At 45.8% G+C, this 19,347-nt stretch overlaps 1 protein-coding gene across 1 annotated transcript; it reads left to right on the forward strand.

The window, feature by feature from the left end:
- Positions 1 to 4,476: 4,476 nt before the first annotated feature.
- KCNJ2 (potassium inwardly rectifying channel subfamily J member 2) lies at positions 4,477 to 12,302 on the forward strand. Its single transcript, XM_001507121.5, has 2 exons — positions 4,477 to 4,646; positions 10,517 to 12,302. Exon 2 carries the CDS (start codon positions 10,746 to 10,748, stop codon positions 12,027 to 12,029), a length of 1,284 nt encoding a protein of 427 aa, XP_001507171.1. The 5' UTR covers positions 4,477 to 4,646; positions 10,517 to 10,745; the 3' UTR covers positions 12,030 to 12,302.
- Positions 12,303 to 19,347: the final 7,045 nt, after the last annotated feature.

The raw sequence follows: 19,347 nt of genomic DNA on the forward strand, positions 1-19,347 counted from the left end.
GCTCCTTTGCAAACTACAGCAGCTGCCCAATATTCACCATACATGTTCTTAAAAGTTTTAGAAAATATATTGCTGCCACTCGGGTTCTTGCCACCCTCCTCAGGGAAGGCAGTTGGGTAGAAGAGACCCAAGAGAATGGAGGAGTACCATTGATCCCAACCATTGTGGTTGGACTACTGGGGGAGAAATGCTTCTGGTGTAGAAACATTCTGGACACACTCACTGGGGTGTGTTGTAGGTTGCTAAGCAACAAGGCCTAGTGAAAAGAGCACAGGATTGAGACTCAGAGGACCCGAGGAATCCTGGCTCTGCAACCTTGGGTAAGTCACTTGACTTCTCTGTGCCTTGGCTCCCTCATCTGGAAAATGAGCTTTCGATACCTGCTCTCCTTCCTCCTTAGACTGTGAGCACTATGGGGGACTTGATTATAATTAGAGCAACAGGTCTGTGAGTCAGAAGGCTGTGAGTTCTAATCCCAGCTTCGCCACTTGTCTGCTGTGTGACCTTGGGCAAGTTACTTCACTTCTCTGAGCCTCAGTTACCTCATCTGTAAAATGGGGATTGAGACTCTGAGCCCCATGTGGGACAGGAATTGTATCCAACCCTATTTGCTTGTATCAACACCAGCACTTAGTAGAGTGCCTGGTACACAGTAAGCACTTTGCAAATACCACAGTTATTATCTTGTATCTACTCCAGTGTTTAGTACAGTGCTTGATACATAAGCAGTGCTGAATAAATACCACAATTATTATTATTGCTATGGGGATTTTAAAGGGACTTGGAGCAGATCTGCACAACCTAGTAAAAGTAATAATTAGAGCATCTGTTAAGTGCTGACTTTATGCCAAGCACTATACTAAGCATTGGGGTAGATAAAAGATAATCAAGTTGGACACACAGAAAGCGCTTAACAAATACCATAACTGTTATTATTATTATGGATGAAAATGGAGCCTCTCATCACAATGCCTGGCACAGAGTAAGTGTGTAACAAATACCAGAATTATTATTATTAAGAATGATGGATTTGCCTTGGCCCAATCATGAAACATTTCAGGACCAAGATCCTATATGAAGAAATCGATGAGAACTACTGGTTTGAGCAGTGCCACTCACACTCGCTTGTCCATGCCAATCACAGTCCTTAATGGGGCAGTCCTAAGAATATAAAACATTTAGAAGCGGAGGCCTCAATCCGACCAGCTGTGTAAGACTGAAATAGCTCACCTTCTCCTTTCTAAGCCCTCTTGTATATTTAAAATGTCTGTGGAAACTGGTATCCACACACAGTAAAACACAGAAATCCACACAGGAGTATAATTAATTAAAAAAAATATTCAGGGACAGACATGACCGTCCTCATGAAAATTGTGATTAAGGCAGGAATTGAATCAGGCCCAGGAGCAGGAGTTGGGAATTGCTAATTTAGGGATGGGAACTCTGGTAGGGTTTTTTTTTTTTCCCTCTTTGTTGTTGTCGTTTAAGGAAAAATAAAACCGAAGCCTAATTTTGCTTATAAGCAGAGGTTGTTGCAGTCTCCTAGGGTAAACAAGGTTAGAACACTAGTTCACCCTTCAAATGTCAGATGAAGGTACTTTTTGAATGAAACTATCAATCAAGAAGAAATAATAATTTCCGTCAAGTCGGTTTAAATATAACCGAGTGTGTTCCTGAGTATAAAAGGGCTCCATTAGGGGCCCTGTCTCCTGGTTTCCTTCTCCTCTCCTTTCTTATCCCTATGTTATCTCTACTGCAGATAAACTGTTTGAATGAGAAGATGAGGGGTTCAAACTGGGAGGGAGGTATGGAATCAGGTGGTCTTCTGGCTTGCTCCCCCCTCTCCAACATCCCCCCCCCTCCCCAGGGAATAATTGTGGTAGTTGTTAGGACTTACTATGTGCCCGGCACTGTACTAAGTGCTGAAAATACCAAGGGCTCTTCCGGGATAAGAATCTGGAGGGATCCCGGCTCCCCCTCTTGTCTGCTGTGTGACCTTGAGGAAATCACTTCACTTCTCTGTGGCACAGTTCCCTCATTTGCAAAATGGGAATCGAGACTGTGAGCCCCTCGTGGGACAGGAACTGTGTCCAGTCTGATTCGCTTGCACTCATTCATTCAATCTTATTTATTGAGAGTTTATCGTGTGCAGAGCACCGTACTAAGCGCTTGGCAAAGTACAGTGCAACCATAAACAATGACATTCCCTGCCCACAATGAGCTTACAGTCCCAGCGCCTAGTACAGTGCCTGACACACAGTCAGGGCTTTATCAACACCATCATCATCATCCAGTTGAGGGAGAGAGCTGTGAAAAGGGAGGGCTTTCTGGTTCCAGGCTAGGGGACAAGACAGGGGAAGGGAGATGGGAGAGAGGGAGGGGATACGGAGAGAGTTCTGGGCGAGTGCTCTGAAGCAGCATGGTCAAGTGGACAGAGTCCAGGCCTGGAAGTAGAGGGCATGGGTTCTAATCCTGCCTCCGCCACTATCTGCTCTGTGACCTCGGGTAACTCACTTCACTTCTCTGGGCCTCAGTTCCCTCCTCTGCAAAATGGGAATTTAGACTGTGAGTCCAAGGTGGGACAGGCGCTGGGTTCAACCCGATCTGCTAGCATCCACCCCAGTGCCTGGCCCTGAGTAAGCGTGTAGCTAATATAATACCACCATTATTATCATTATTATAATGATGGTATTTGTTAAGCGCTTCCCATGTGCCAAGCACCAGGATAGATACAAGGTTATCAGGTTTTCCCACGTGGGGCTCACTGTTTTAATCCCCATTTTACAGATGAGGTAATTGAGGCACAGAGAATTTAAGTAAATTAAGTAATCCTGTGGCTGAACTGTACTTCCCAAGGACTTAGTACGGTGCTCTGCGCTCAATAAATACGATTGAATGAATGGACGAATTATGGCATTTGTTAAGTGCTTACTATGTGCTGAGCACTGTTCTAAGCGCTGGGGTTGATACAAGGTAATCAGGTTGTCTCACGGTGGGCAGGGGGCTCACAATCTGCATCCCCATTTTGCAGATGAGGTAACAGACACAGAGAATTTAAGAGTGGCTTGCCCAAGGTCACACAGCAGACAAGTGGCAGAGGCGGGACTAGAACCCACCACCTCAGTCTTCCAAGACCGTTCTTCTTCCACTGAGCCACCCTCCTCCTCCTCCTCTTACTAATAATGATATTATGCCTCACCCCAGAGCCAGCTGCCCATGGAAAGCCTCTCTTTCCACCTGCTGGGGCCTACCCCCTTTTTCTTCCCCTCCTGCAGCTCATTCAGTCATTCAATAGTATTTATTGAGCGCTTACTATGTGCAGAGCACTGTACTAAGTGCTTGGAATGTTCCATCCGGCAACAGAGAGAGAGACAATCCCTGCCGGACAATGGGCTCACAGTCTAAAAGGGGGAGACGGACAGCAAAGCAAAACAGACAATACCAAATGAGCAGTCTGGCGTAGATATCACCAAGATAAATAGAAACATAGATATATATATGAGAAGCAGCATGGCTTAGTGGAAAGAGCACGGGCTTGGAAGTCAGAGGTCGTGGGTTCTAAACCCGACTCTGCCGCTTGTCAGCTGGGTGACCATGAGCAAGGCGCTTAACTTCCCTGGGCATCCGTTTCCTCATCTGTAAAATGGGGATGAAGACTGTGAGCCCTACGTGCATCTCCCCCAGCACTTAGAACAGTGTTTCGTGGCTCACTGGAAAGAGCATGGCCTTGGGAGTCGGAAGTCATGGGTTCTAATCCCGGCTCTGCCGGTTGTCAGTTGCGTGGCTTTAGGGCAAGTCACTTTACTTCCTTGTGCCTCCGTTATCTCATCTGGAAAATGGGGATGAAGACTGTGAGCCCCACATGGGACAACCTGACCACCTTGCATCCCTCCCCTGCGCTTAGAACAATGTTTGGCACATAGGGAGTGCTTAACAAACGCCATCATCATTATCATCGTCATGCACATCATTAACGAAATAAATCAGAGCGGCGTGGCTCAGTGGAAAGAGCCCGGGCTTGGGAGTCGGAGGTCATGGGTTCTAATCTTTGGGCAAGTCACTTCACTTCTCTGGGCCTCGGTTCCCTCAGCTGGAAAATGGGGATGAAGACTGTTAGCCCCACCTGGGACAACCTGATGACCTCGTTGCCTCCTCCCGGGTGCTTAGAACAGTGCTTGGCACCTAGTGAGCGCTTAACAAATTGCACCGTTATTCTAGGAGGAATGCACGCTCTAGAGGAGCAGGCACAGTGCTGAGGAGGGGGAAGAGGTGGAAGGGGGGTGGGGGGAGCAGGTCGGCTCTGGTCCTGGGATGGGGATGCGGTGGGGGAGGGAGCAGCATCCCTCCCCTCCAGGAATCCCGGGGCCGATCCCTGCGGCGTGATTGGTGGCTGGGGAGCCCGGGGGGCGGGACCGGCCTCGCCGGCATCACATGGAAAGCCTCAAAAGAGTCAGAAGCCCAGGATAGCGCAGAAGCGCAAAAGCCTCCGTCCAGCCCGGCCGGCTGAGCCTTGGGAAGGTGTTAGCGGGAGGGGGGCGGGAAAGGATTAGGAATTCCATCGCTCCCTCCTTTGGGATCGACTGGGATCTTCCATGCTCCTCCACCTCATTCCCACCCCAGGTCCTCGGGTCCTGGGCTGGCAACAGGTAAGGGACCGGTCTCTTGGCTCCTCTCTTCGCAGGGCTCTCTCTGGGGTGGGAAGGGAAGGTTGGGGGAGTGGATCTCGGAAGCTATCCATCTCGCCCAGTGGCAGACTTGGGGGGGGGGTGGCCGGGATTTGGGGGAGGAGGGAGGAGGAAGAGCTGGAGGAAGGAAGGGCAGCAGCAGCAGCAGGGGGAGAGGGCCCTCGGGTCATGCCTAGCGCGCGTCTGGGCGCAGGATTGCCCTCCGAGCTAAAAATACAGAGCCACGCTTGGAACAGTTGAGCAATAAGCACACATTTCTCCCGAGCATCTGTTTGTGCTCATAACTTTAAATGCACCAGCTGCAGCTACGAGATACGGCGTTGGAGAGCCGCCCCGGAGGGTGGGTGGAGAGGTTGGAGGCGACCACCCATCTCAGGAGAGGGCCTGGGGGATATTCGCCATCCCCCATCCCCGAGCTCGGCATTATTATTATTATGCTTTTTCTTTTAACTCCCGAGCTTTCCGAAGTTGCGTTGCTGGGGAAGAGGGAAGGGCTCTGAAGTTGGATCTCTGCCTAAGGAAATCCATTAAACTTTCCCCTATCACACGTTGCCTCTCGTCCTCCTCGGCAGTTTACGTTATTATTATTGTGATTGTTTTTGTGATTTAAAAAAAAAATCTTTTGGCAGAAGGAAGGTATAAGGGAAGGACACTGGTCGAATGACTGTGGAGGGATTGCATCATAACATTGATTCATCATGACAATTGAAAAAAAAATTAGATAGGAAATAACAGATTTATTTATGGCAGTCTCCTCTAAGTGTTTAGGTGGCCGTCTAACCGGACTGGGGCCGCGGGGTCGAATGAAACAGCCCTGAAAGGTAGAAATCGACCCGCTCGGAGCATAGAACGAGAGCTGAGGAATCTCTGAAAACCGATATCTGTGCATGTCTGGGTGTAAAAGACATCTCCTGTCAGCATCACTTTTCCAATCAGATTAACTTCTAATCGAGATTCTGCGGGGCCTTCTCTGATCCACCATTACTTTGTGGGTGTTGAATCTTACCTCTACACTTGTTTCTCTTGGCCACTGCCCCCCGCCCCCCTGCATGATGAAAATTCCATTTATTTTGTCATCCTCTAGAAAATTTTGACCCTTTAACTGAAATGTTATTTCAGGGCAAGGAAAAATAAATCACTCTCCCATCTTAATTCCCTTCTTTCACCTATCTGCGCCCCTTGACTGCACTGTTTTTCCAAGTGTTCTTGTCCATCAAGAACTCATCTTCTGAACCTTTCTGCAAATTGGGCTATTGTTTCCCCCAAAGCTCAGCCTTCCTCTACCCCCTGCAGGGATTCTTAATAACAGTAATAACGATAAACAAATTCCAGATCCTAAATGGAGTTGATGAGCAACTTCAGAGAAGTACAAAGACAGATAAAGACTGCCGCACCTTTTCCCTGAACAATCTGCATGGGGTTTTGTTTTGTTTTGTTTTTTCAACTAGTTCAACTTGGTATTGGTGTGCCACATAGCTGCGTAAGCAAATGAGCCCTCCATATATCTGGTATCACGATTCTAGATAAGGTTTACCTACATGAACATACACATACACACAGACACATCGTAATGGCCCTCCTCTGTTTACCGAGCCCCAGTGAGGCTGCTTAGCTAGCAGTTGTGTATACATAGCAACAACCTGTGCCCAGCGCCTGCGCATACACATACACACACACATCCAAACCAGGTCTACATGGAGTCAGCTGGGGAATAACTGCTCTGAGCACTTATTAGCAATCTCCCTTTCTGCCTGGTAGACTCCTATCCGTATTCTCTATCTCCCATCAATCAGAAACCCAGTTGCGCACTGTTTCTGATTTTTTCACTGCAAATCATTTCCAGGTGAAAAGCCTCATTTGTGGTTTTTTTTTTGACCTGTTGCAGAAACGAATTTTGCTGTTTTGATGAACCTGCTTTCCCCCCACCCCCCAATGCCTCTGAGCAAAAACACTTCTTTTATTACACCCTTTCCATTCCACATCCCACACCTCCCACATCTATACTATATGCCTCACTCCCATTATGACATCCACCTAAAATTAAGGTGTTAGAAACGATTTTTCCATCCCTTCCATTTGAGTTGGGCTTGTGTCTATAAATAGGCTAGACATGAACAATACCACATGTATCCTGTCAATTTCCCAGGGCTGGAATATGCAGCAATGGTTGTGGGCTGGGTAAAAATACAAGCTCACTTACGTTAAAGTTTGTAGCTTACACTGAAGTCCCTAAAACATTTTGGTGGCTACGAGAGCAAAAGGTTCATTTTTTTTTTTGAAGAATTAAATTAAGTGACCCAGAAAGTCATCAAAAACACTTCAATTTTCTCCCCATCTCCACATTGGAATATTCCTCAGAACTTCATTTCCTTCTGCACATTGTGTGGAGTTAACCCATTAAAGCTGTACACCTTATTCAGTTCTCCCCAGCTGCTCTATTATGGATGTATTATTTATTTACTTTGGTCTCCCAAACTTTAGGATTCACTGACAACAAAAGTAATCGTCGTAATGATACATTAAGACGATTATTGAGCCCTATTCTGGCACGCGTTCTAGATTATTACTCTCTGATGAGTTTCAAAGGGGTAACTTTAAGCTTGCAGAGGTGGGAGATGTCCAAAAGTTCAGCTCAGCATTGTAGGACAGAGGTGCCAAAATAGGTGTAGTTTTCTGCTTCTGGGAAAATTATACTTGAAGTGGTGAAACTTTCAGCTGATGTACTATGTATGGAAAAAAAAAATCTATCAGGCATAGAAATATGACAATCGGCCCTCGATGCATTCTATTTTCAAGGTTCTAAATACAGCAAGCTATTCCTAGGAAGCTGGTACTTTGTGGTTGGAGGAATTTAGACAGATATCCCATAATCAAGACTTTGGGAGAATCATATATCCCAATCCTTTTGATTTCATAGGTTTGCTTGGAGGAGTGAGTGCCAAGGACGAGGAAAAAAGGTCTTAAAGGCTCGTCTTATGTTGTACATCGTGGTCTCTACCCTAGGCAAAAATACAGTTCTTGAATCATGAACAGACAAATCCTAATGGCTGATGTGTAAATACAGTAAATCCGCTTTTCTCAGTGAGCACTTTCTTGGGTGGTGCCAGGCCCTTTGCGTCTCTGCAGAACATCTATTTGAGCTGCTCTCTGAGCCTATCGTCATGACTTGAAATGTAGTGATTGATCGTGGGCTTTTTGAAGTGCTTAATAGTGTACTAAGCACTGGGGTAGACAGAAGGTTGTGAGATAGGATGCAGTTTCTGTCCCACATCCTTATTATCCTCATTTTATATATGAGGAAACTGAGGCCACGTGACTTTCCCAACATCACCTAGTGGACAGGTGGCAGAGCCGGGACTCAAACTCAGGTTCCCTGATTCCAGTTCCAGAGCTTTCCCCACTAGGCCAAGTAGAAGTCACTGTGATGGCAGAGTCGACCACCCACCTCAGAAAAGTGTGGGTGCCTAGATTCCCTCAACGGTGAATTCTATACCAAGTGAAGACATAATATTAAGCAGTGGAAGGTTAGAAGAGCACCATAACTTTTTATGAAACAATTCAAAGCCATATTCAACTCGGGCATCATTTAGGTGTCAAAAGCTGCCAAAAATGTATCACACATTGCAATTTTAGCAGATGACTAATCTCATGAAATATGTGTTGGGGCGCATTCTTGCATAATAACTTTGGAAAAGGAGGGGAGAGATACAAGGATATGCTGGAACAAAAAATTCCCAGAGAAAAGATACCTTGTGTATGTTTAGAATGGATAGGAATAGTTTGGATAAACTGTTTGCTTGGCTTCATATGCATCTTGCTCAATACAATCTGTCCTGTTAACCGCACAATCAGTGTGGGTTCAGAGAGGAAAAATACAATTCTGGGCTTTTATTATCGGGAGATGAGTTTATTTCTATTATTCAGCATCCTTGTCATAGCCGTACTCAAAGACCGACTCCACCGTGTCCAACCAACGAATCAGTTTTGGGCATCGGCTCAAATTAATTTTGTTAATATCCATTTGTGAAAGAAAACATTTTATCCTCACTGTTTTTTTTCTGGTCCTCTGTCCAAAAGTGGGAGGAATTGCTTCGTTTATTAGTGGAAATGTGAAGTCAGTTGTATTTTTACCTTGGGGTGGGGAGACTGAGGGGGAAGGCTTTTGTTTGTTCATAAAATTAAATCAAGGTGAGTGGTTTCTCCATAGAGACATATCGTATACAACAGCACTTCTGGAGAGCCTCATGTGACATTAATGATCGACCATGGATAACTTCATTTCCAGTCTGGGAGGCCAAAACTCAGAGTTTGCCTGAAATGCGTTTGACATTGCTGCTCCTTTTCCAACCCCCTCTTTGTATCAGTGCCCTGCTTCAATCCACATTTTTTCTGACAAATGGCAGCCCCATCCCCCCCGGGAGCTGCGTGGCATTTGTCACTAAGCGACAGAATTGCTTCTCCTTCACCCAGAGCCAAGCCTACCTTCAAGACAGAATCAATTGCACCATAGAGATGTTATCGGGCATTTTTGCATGCTGGTTGCATACAATATCCCGGGCGATTTTTGCAAGCCCAAACGAATACTCTAAAAGTCAAAATCCAGCTGCAGTTCAGATAATTACAAAGAATACCCTCCCTGTTGGCTCGTATACGCAGAGTCCTGGTTGATTTCTGATTTTAGCCAGGAGGGAAACCTTCTCCTGTTCTCCCATTCTACACATACACTCCTTCCTGACGTCTCACCTGTATGACACACTGCCCCGGGCTCTAGCCCTGTGGCAGACATTTAGCCTCGCAAATTTGGCACCAGTTAATCTGTGGGTATGTTGCTGGGAGGAGAGAGAAAGGTGGAGAGTGATAGGGAGGTCGAGTGTCTTTTCTCCTGATTGGAGGCCATTGTACAAACTAAGAAGTTACCCCAGGGCTCTGACCAAGTCCGTGATCTACTCAGTGCTCATGTCTGTTCTGGATGGACACTATGGGTCTATACCTTTACAGGGATTCATTTGCATTGTGTACTGTTTGAGAAGTGCAGTTGAACTCTGCTTTCCCAACTTTCTTTAGAGGACACACTTAGATGTACTGCGACTAGCCTAATTGGCAGATCTTATGGAGCGTTCATTATGCACAGAACACAGTACCGAGCGCTTGGGTGACTAAGAGAGACATAGTAATAATAATAATAATAGTACTTGTTAAGCTCTTACTAGATGCCAAGCACCCTTCTAAACCCTGGGGTCAGTACAAGTAAATCAGGTTGGACACAGTCCCTTTCCCCTGTGGGGCTCACAGTCTCAATCCCCCTTTTACAGATGAAGTAACAGAAGCCCAGAGAAGTGAAGTGAGTTGCCCAAGGTCACACAGCAGACACGTGGCCAAGCCAGGATTAAAAGACAGGTCCTTCTGACTCCCAGGCCCGTGCTTTATCCATTAGGCCATGCTGCTTGCTAGCGTCCTCTGCCCTCCAGGAGTTTACAATCCACCCTGGATGGGAATACCCATGCTATGTAGTCCTTCTAATAATAATAATAATAATTAGGGCATTTGTTGAGAACTCACTATGTGCCAGGCACTGTACTAAGTGCTGGGGTGGAGACAACCCAATTGGGTTGGACACAGTCCCTGTCCCCCATAGGGCTCACCATCTCAATCCCCATTTTACAGTAGAGGTAACTGAAGCCCAGAGAAGTGAAATGACTTGCTTAAGGTCACACAGCAGACAGGTGGAAGAGCCAAGATTAGAGCCCTTGACCTTCTGGGTCCCAGGCCTGTGCCCTGTCCACTGTGCCATTCTGCTTCTCTTCTAATGCATGGTCTCTCTTTTCTTGCAGACCCATGTTCTCCGGATGCCGGAAAGGTTACTGAGGTAACCACATGTCTGAAGACCATCCTCGGTAGAATCCAGGGAGGGTCCGTGGGGACTCTGCTCGCTCCCCGTTTTTCCTTTTTTTTTTATTTGTGCGGGTCCCTCTGGAGTGTTCAAAACTGTTTCTCCAAAGGGTTCTGCAGAAACTCAGACTGTTTTCCAAAGCAGAAGCGCCAGCGTCTGCGACAGAAGCGATGGGCAGCGTGCGGACCAATCGCTACAGCATCGTCTCTTCGGAGGAGGACGGCATGAAGCTGGCCACCATGGCGGTGGCCAATGGCTTCGGGAACGGAAAGAGCAAGGTCCACACCCGGCAGCAGTGCCGGAGTCGCTTCGTGAAGAAAGACGGTCACTGCAATGTCCAGTTCGTCAACGTGGGCGAGAAGGGGCAGCGCTACCTGGCCGACATATTCACCACGTGCGTGGACATCCGCTGGCGGTGGATGCTGGTCATCTTCTGCCTGGCTTTCGTCCTCTCGTGGCTGTTCTTCGGCTGCGTGTTTTGGTTGATCGCACTCCTCCACGGGGACCTGGATGCCCCGGAGACCTACAAAGCCTGCGTGTCTCAGGTCAGCAGCTTCACCGCCGCCTTCCTGTTCTCCATCGAGACGCAGACCACCATCGGCTACGGCTTCCGGTGCGTGACCGATGAGTGCCCCATCGCCGTCTTCATGGTGGTGTTCCAGTCCATCGTCGGCTGCATCATCGACGCCTTCATCATCGGGGCGGTGATGGCCAAGATGGCCAAGCCCAAGAAGAGGAACGAGACCCTGGTCTTCAGCCACCACGCCGTGGTCGCCATGAGGGACGGAAAGCTCTGCCTCATGTGGCGGGTGGGGAACCTGAGGAAGAGCCACCTGGTGGAGGCCCACGTCCGAGCTCAGCTGCTCAAGTCCCGCATCACGTCCGAAGGGGAGTACATCCCCTTGGATCAGATAGACATCAACGTGGGCTTCGACAGTGGGATCGACCGGATATTCCTCGTCTCCCCCATCACCATCGTCCACGAGATCGACGAAGAGAGCCCCCTGTACGACCTGAGCAAACAGGACATGGACAACGCGGACTTTGAGATCGTCGTGATCCTCGAAGGCATGGTGGAAGCCACTGCCATGACCACGCAGTGTCGCAGCTCCTATCTGGCCAACGAGATCCTCTGGGGGCACCGCTACGAGCCCGTGCTTTTTGAAGAGAAAAACTACTACAAAGTGGACTACTCCAGGTTCCACAAAACATACGAAGTGCCCAACACGCCACTCTGTAGCGCGAGAGACTTAGCGGAAAAGAAATACATTCTTTCGAACGCTAATTCCTTTTGCTATGAGAATGAGGTGGCCCTCAAGAGCAAAGAGGAAGACGACAGTGATCACGGGGTGCCTGAGAGCACCAGTACAGACTCCCCTCCCGATATTGACCATCATAACCAGGCGGGAGTGCCCCTAGAGCCCAGGCCACTGAGGCGAGAATCGGAAATATGACTGACTGACTGCTCCTGTGGGGTTTTTTCCTTAAAATTCAGTCAGTGGGTCAGAGGCGCGACAGGCTACAAACTGGATCCACGACGGTTGGCCGAAGAAGATGGTACTGATGGAGAGCAAAAAGGCGCGAGGGAACAGAGGCTGGTTTCAGGGCTTCGGAGGAAAGATCGCAGAGGATGAACGTTAGAACCTAAAGCACTAAACATGTCTACGCATGACCAGATGGCACATATATGTAGAATAAATTATGTATTTTTTTGTTTTGTTTTTATATTTTTGTTTCTTTTTCTTTTGATTTGTTTTTGTTTTTGTTTTTTGTTGTTTTTGACAAAACTTGAACTTGCAGGCAAGCTTTGGCTGGGTTTTCCACATTTCCAGAATGCTTCTTTCTAGGGAACAAGAGTGTTTTTAATGGCATAACAAAGGCAAGAGACTGCCTTATTATTTGAAAAGCTGCTACTAACTACATGAACACAAACTGAATTTTTGTTGTAGTGTAGTTTTTCTTTTGTATAATTTAAAAATCAGTGTTGAACTTTGGGGGAAGCTCACGATACACTTCAGAGTGGCAAATATTTGGCAGTCGGCTGCCAAAACGAGAGCCTGAACTTTTGAGGCCAGTAGTTAGTGAGAGTGAATGTTCTCTCTTCTGTTACATAAGGGGCATTTTGTAACCACAGGCCAAACGGGAGCCTCTGGGGTTCATTCCTCCCTCCCAGATTTTAATTTCTTCTTTCAAATTTTAAGCGAAACTACCTAAAAGGGATACCAAAGATAATGCGTGATTTTGCACAGGGATGCTTTCTCCAAAAAAAAAAAAAAAAATGGGGGGGGGGGGGAGAGGACGGGGATGGATGGACCCCAAAACAGGCTGCTTTGGAAGCAAGAAATTGAAATCTTTGAACCTTGCTATAGACATTGACCACTCCCTCACGTCGCACCTTAGTTAGGAAACAGCGCTCCAGAAATGCTAATTCTCTTAAGTGTATTTTTTTTTTTCCCTTAGTGCATCCATGAAGTCAGTTATCGGTTGTGGGAGTGAAAGAGCAACAACAAAACACATAACTTCACCCAACATCTGTTCTTCCTGGAAAGCTACTTTAGAAGGCCAGGTGTGTATCTCCTTTGGATGCACATTCCCAAACTGCTCCTAGAGAGTCAGAGCCCTCTCAGTGCTGAACTAGTATTTGGAAAACTGAGCCATACAGCATGAAAATGCTGTGATTGAATCCCACTGACTGTCAGGATATTAGCTATCAGGCAGAGCAGCTTTGGGGGAAAAGTGAGCTGAGCAGCCTTGAACGTTAAAGACCCGAGAGAGGCATGAGGGAAGATACGTGTTGTCCATGATTCAGGACAGTGCTTATTACGGGCCAAGCACTGTGCTAAGCACTGGGGTAGGTAGAAGATAACCAGATCGGATACAGCCCCTGTCCTACCCAGGGCTCGCTGCCTAAGTAAGAGGGAGAATGGATATTTAATCCCCATTTTACAGATGAGGAAACTGAGGTGCAGAACAATTTAAGCGACTCACCCAAGGTCCCTTGGCAACCTAGGAGCAGGGTTGGATTTTGAATCCAGGTTTTCAGACCCCCAGGCCCGTGATCTTTCCTCTAGGCTGAGCTGCTTCCCAGAGAGAGTCAAGCAATGGGAGGCAGGTGTGAAGGAGAAAGTGAGGTAACAGTTATTCTTCCTTTCCCTTTGCTCATGATGATGAACTCGGGCCATCCTCATCTCTGTGGTTAGAGAACGCAATAGTTTCTCCGAAGCTTTCTTGCCCAACAGCCCTGCTTTCAAACCTTCTGTGCCTTTAGCTCCGTGATGTAGAGTAGATGCGCTGTAGAGGCTCCAACGTCTGTGACGTGGATCCTGGGGGATTTTGGCTTCTCTTTTTAATCCACGACTCCAAGTCAACTCTCACGGTATTAGCTCACTGTATGCCATTAAAAAACAGCTTGTTCTAGCGACAATGTCTTTGGGCGAGGCCCTTCTGGCCCCTGGACCGCCTAACCTGAATGATATGCCTGCAATTACCTGGCAATCTCTGCTCTCTGCAGGGACCCCGGGAGATGGGTTTGAATTCTGTCAACAATTAGCATTGCAATGGAAGAGATTTAAAATCCAATCTTTAAGGCTTGGGTTGGGGGTGGGGGGTCAAGAGGGAGAACGCTCTGTGGAGAGTACCATGTTGTATTGGTACTTAGTGCTTAGTACAGTGCTCCACACACAGCAAGCACTGGATAAGTATGATCGATCGATGGGAAGGGCTGGGTTGGAGCGTGGCGAGGGGAATCGGAGGGTGCTGGGCGATTGACGCTCAAGGGTATTGGACAAGAGCTTTTTTGGTCCTAGACAGTGAAGGGAAACTGAATGGAAAAAGTGCTGCTATTGGGTCGTTCTTGCAGAGGAGATCAGCTAAACCAAAGAGTATTCAGTAACGTGAAAAACAAATGAAGATTCAGAGGCTGAGAAGAGGTTCCCCCCTGCTCCACACCCATAGTGCTGCCACTTGAGATTTGAGGTATTGGAGAGTATGTGTACCTTGGGGGCGGGGGGGGGGGGGGTGGCATCCTGAGTGAGGGCCAGGGGGAACCTTCAGTTGGTTTGTAAGATGAAAAAAAAATTGAACATTTCTGGTGCACAGGTTTCTTTTTTTCAAGAAAATTTTGCAGAAAATATGTTTTTAAAGTGTACATTTTATAAAATTTATCAGATATTTTCATATTTAAAGCCAAATGTAAATAGAAGTCTGTAAAGAAAAAAATTGCCATAAAAAGTATAAATTCAGTGCAGCAGTTTCTGTTAGCTAGGTACCTAGATGCTACCGGTTAGCATGGTTTTAACAAATTATTTGCAAGCCTTATAGGGTTCTTAATGCTATGGACTTCTGTTATTTATTTAAGCATGGACTTTCATTTGAAGACATTTTCTAGTTATTGACATTGTAAAAGTTAAAGGCTTTCAGGTTGCTAAATTCTTGTCAGGAGCAAAGACATAGGTAATGGGCTGCATTCTTTGTCGTATTTCTTTTTTAAATTCTTTATCTTTACTGATGGGATCTTAAATTTCCTTTAAACAAGGGCAGATCTGTCACACGCAAGTCTGGTGATCTATGCCCTACTTTTCAAATCCAAGCACAATTTGCATTTGGTCTCCTCTCCAGTTTGTTCTGCTGCTAGCAGCTCCTATGCCTTCAAAACTATCGCCTCCGGATTCTTTCTTATAATAATAAGGGGATGGAAGAAATCGACGATGGTTTTTTACTCGAGGAATGGAGAGACAGTCTCTCCCCTTTCATGAGAATACTTGAATGAGACATTTTAACGATGTCACAACATAACACTGCATGCTGTTCCAAATTCCTAAAGCAAGTTGGAATTCTTTTCAGTCTCTCTTTCCCACTTCCACTGACTTCCTCACAAGGTTAGGAGCTACTGAACGGTAGCTTTATGTCACCAGTTCTGTTATCATCTCCCTCTCTTTCAGTTCTGGGTCACTGATTCACTCACCAAGTGACTGGATCCCTCATTAAACTGGATCCCTCATTAAAGGCAAAGGACCTGCCTGTTTGATTTTGTTCTGCTAGGTCTTGTTTTTCATATTGGGATTACAAGGTAACACTGAGAAGTACTGTATTGTCTCAAACCCTGCCTGCTCTTGACCATGTTTAAGTAGGAGAGTGCTGCAGAATTACCATGCCATAGCCAACTAGAATCTCTTTTCTTACAATTTTGGCTTTAAAGCTCTGGCAAGATGAACAATCTAGGCATTTGACAATCGTTGTATGTTACTATTTTCCTGTTTGCCGCCTTTTTGTATCAAAGTCTTCCTATTGTACTGCACAAATCATGGATTGTACAGATTTTTATATATTATGTCTTATTTTATTATTTCTAAATAAAAAAACCCCAAAATACAAACTAAGACGTGAACCTTTTTAAATGCACGATGGACACAATGGAAAGTGTGGTCTACCAAAGGAAATGATCCCTAAGGCTCCAAGTGAATGGATAACTAATGAGTGAGTGCCTAAAGATGGAATAGAGAGACCCATGCATTCTCTCAGGAAGGACGTCATAGTGCTGTTTGAGAAAACCCACCTCATGCTCTATTTCAGACCACAATTTCCTCTGAAGAGACTCCGAATTCCAACTTTTCACTAGCAAAGACTACAATCATCCAGCTATTCCCCAGAGTTTTCTTCCACTTGACTTTTAATCCATCTTCCTTAAATACTACCTACCTCCACGCCACTTCCCCTATCTTTTATTTTAACATCTGTTTCCCCCACCAGATTGTAAGGTCTGTAAGGGCAGGGATCATGCCTACCAACTCTATTTTTTGTACACTCTCAAGTGCTTAGTACAGTGCTCTGCACACAATAAGTGCTCCATAAATATGACTGATTGTTTGAATGACCAATAAACTCCAAGTTCATAAGGTCTGACACAGGCAAAGCTTCCTTTATCTATTACACTTAAAACTCATTAGAATTAAAGTTGCTTTCCAATAGGTTTGTTCATGTGTGTTTTCCAATTTAAAATTCAGGTGGAGAGATATTTCTCAACCGCCATCCAATGAGTTCGCAGAAGATCTCAGTGGCAAAGTTTCTGAAGTCAGATGCTTAAGCGGCACAAAAACAGACTCTCACCCAAGGTATTTGAACAAGGGTTGATTTACCAATCATTGGTCATCTTTTGCTGGCCAACATAGAACTTTCCCATCCTTCACTCTCTCTACCATCTCAGAAGACTGAACTGATGGGGAAGATGAGATGAAATGTCTATAGGTTCGATTCTCTCTAAGAATGGAGCAATAAGCCTCAAATCCTTCTATTTGGATTGTGAACACAATCGTCTGATTCTCATTCTCTTTTTTTCTAATCAATCGATAGGATTTATTGAGCACCTAATGTTGGTTAGTTGTGAGATTTATTAAGTGCTTACTTTATGTGAGCCCTGTTTGAGCCCTGGAGTTGATACAGATGCTACCCCAGTGCATGATGGGGTAGTGAAGGTAGACAGATCAAAAGAATGATAACAGTGAATTATGAACGATGATAAGGAACAGATTCAAGAAACCAAGATAACATTAAATGTATAAACAGGTTTTGGAAGAAGGAGACCTGAGATTCCTCATTACTTCTGGCAACACAGTTCTTAGGTGCAAGCTTCTGTTGCTTCCCTAGTGTTCTATGTATTTCAAAGCAGAGGCATCTAGTGGAAAGAGCACACATCTAGGCAAGAGGAGACCCAGGTTCTGATCCAGACACCACTACCTGCTTCCTGTGTAACCCTGGGCAAATTGTTTTCTTATTTGTGCCTCAGTATCCTCATCTGGAAAATGGGAATGAGATGCTGCTTTCCCTCCCTCTTAGCCTATTGAGCCACAGGTGATACAGGGACTGGGTCTGATCTGATGAGACTATCTACCCCAGAAACTTAGCACAGTGCTTGGCACATAGTACATACATTATTATTATTATTATTATTTTTTAAAGGCTTCCAGTGCATAGAGTTCTGGGAATTTAAAATGGTCAGCCAGAGCATCGGGCAATGATGATCCTAGAGATCCTAGTATCAAAGGGGGTTTCTGGACAGGTGGGGTCTCAGTTCTGGCAGCATGGCCTAGTGGATAGAGCATGGGCCTGGAAGTCCGAAGTACCTGGCTTCTAATCCCGACTTTGTCACATGTCTGCTGTATGATCTTGGACAAGTCACTTCAGTTCTCTGGACCTCAGTTACCTCATCTGTAAAACAGGGATTCAGACAGCGAGCTCCATCTGGGACAGAGACTGAATCCAACCTGATTAATTTGTATCAATACTAGCACTTAGAAAAGCAAACACTTAACAAGTACCATAATTATTATTATCCCATCTCAATCTGTGACCCTGCAGTGAATGGGGCTTCATGCCGACAGTTTTGGGGTCTTGGGAGCCTGATCTGGGCCCCCCTCCTACCTCACCTCGCTGCTCCTCTAGCGACAATCTACCGCCTTTACCTCAATCTCGTCTATCTTGCTGCTGACCCCTCACCTATGTCCTGCCTCTGGCTTGGAACAGTCTCCTCCGTCATATCTGACAGGTGATCACTCTCCCCATCATCAAAGATTTATTAAAAGCACATGTTCCCCAAGAGGCCTTCCTCAACTAATCCCTCATTTCCTCTTCTCCCACTCTCTTCTGTGTCACCCTTGCACTTAGATTTGCATTCTTTAGTCACCGCTTTTTCAGCCCTGCAGCTATGTACATGACCATAATTTATTTATATTAGTGTCTGTCCCCCTCTCTAGACTGTAAACTCGTGGGTAAGGAATGTGTCTGCAAACTCTCTCCCAAGCGCTTAGTACAGTGATATGTATACAGCAAGAACTAAATATGTATAATTGGTCAATGGGACAGCGGCAAGCCTAGGGCTGTCAAAGAAGCTGTGGGCAGAGCAGGGAATGTATTTGTTTACTGTTATATGGTACTCTTCAAAGCGGTTAGTACAGTGCTCTGCACACAAGAAGTGTTCAATAAATATGATTGAATGAATGATCTTTGCATGAAGGGCTTCGGAGAGTGCAATAGAGACCAAAAACACCGTCGAGATTGTAAGCTCGTTATGGAAAGGAGAGGTCTCTGCTAATTCTCTTGTACCCTCCCAAGCCCTTAGTACACTGCTCTGCACAAAGTAAGCACTCCATAAATACCTTTGCTTAAATAATTCATTGATCTCTTCCCTCAGGCAATTTTCAGTGTAACGGGGGAGAGCAGCAGGCACAAATAATGAGTAGGAACAGAATGAGAAACAAGGATGGTAGTTGCCTAAATATGGTAGGATGATATTGAGGAATAATTAGTGTATGTACATCAACCAATGCATGGAAAATAGCAATATCAAATTTGTCCATTTACACTGTGATGAGTAACACTATAAATACACAAAGAATATTGATAATCAGCAGTGTGGCCTAGTGGATAGAGCACAGGCCTGGGAGTCAAAAGGAGCTGGGTTTTAATGCCAGCTCTGCCACTCGTCTGCTGTGAGGCCTTGGGCCAGTCACTTAATTTCTCTTTCCCCGAATTACCCGGTAAATGGGGACTAGGCTGTGACTGTGGATTGTGTCCAACCTGATTAGCTCGTATTTACTGCAGTGCTTAGTGCAGTGTGAGGCATACAGAAATGCTTAACAAATATCTATCAGTCAATCAATCATTAAAATAAAAGCAAATGACAAAAGGAGAGACGGACTAAAAAGGCTGCAGATTCTTTTCCTGTCTCCCCCTTTAGAATGTAAGGTCCTTGTAGGTAGGGATCATATCTACCAACTC

The sequence above is a fragment of the Ornithorhynchus anatinus genome, chromosome 15, assembly GCF_004115215.2.
Source record: "Ornithorhynchus anatinus isolate Pmale09 chromosome 15, mOrnAna1.pri.v4, whole genome shotgun sequence".
NCBI classification, from domain to species: Eukaryota; Metazoa; Chordata; class Mammalia; order Monotremata; family Ornithorhynchidae; genus Ornithorhynchus; species Ornithorhynchus anatinus.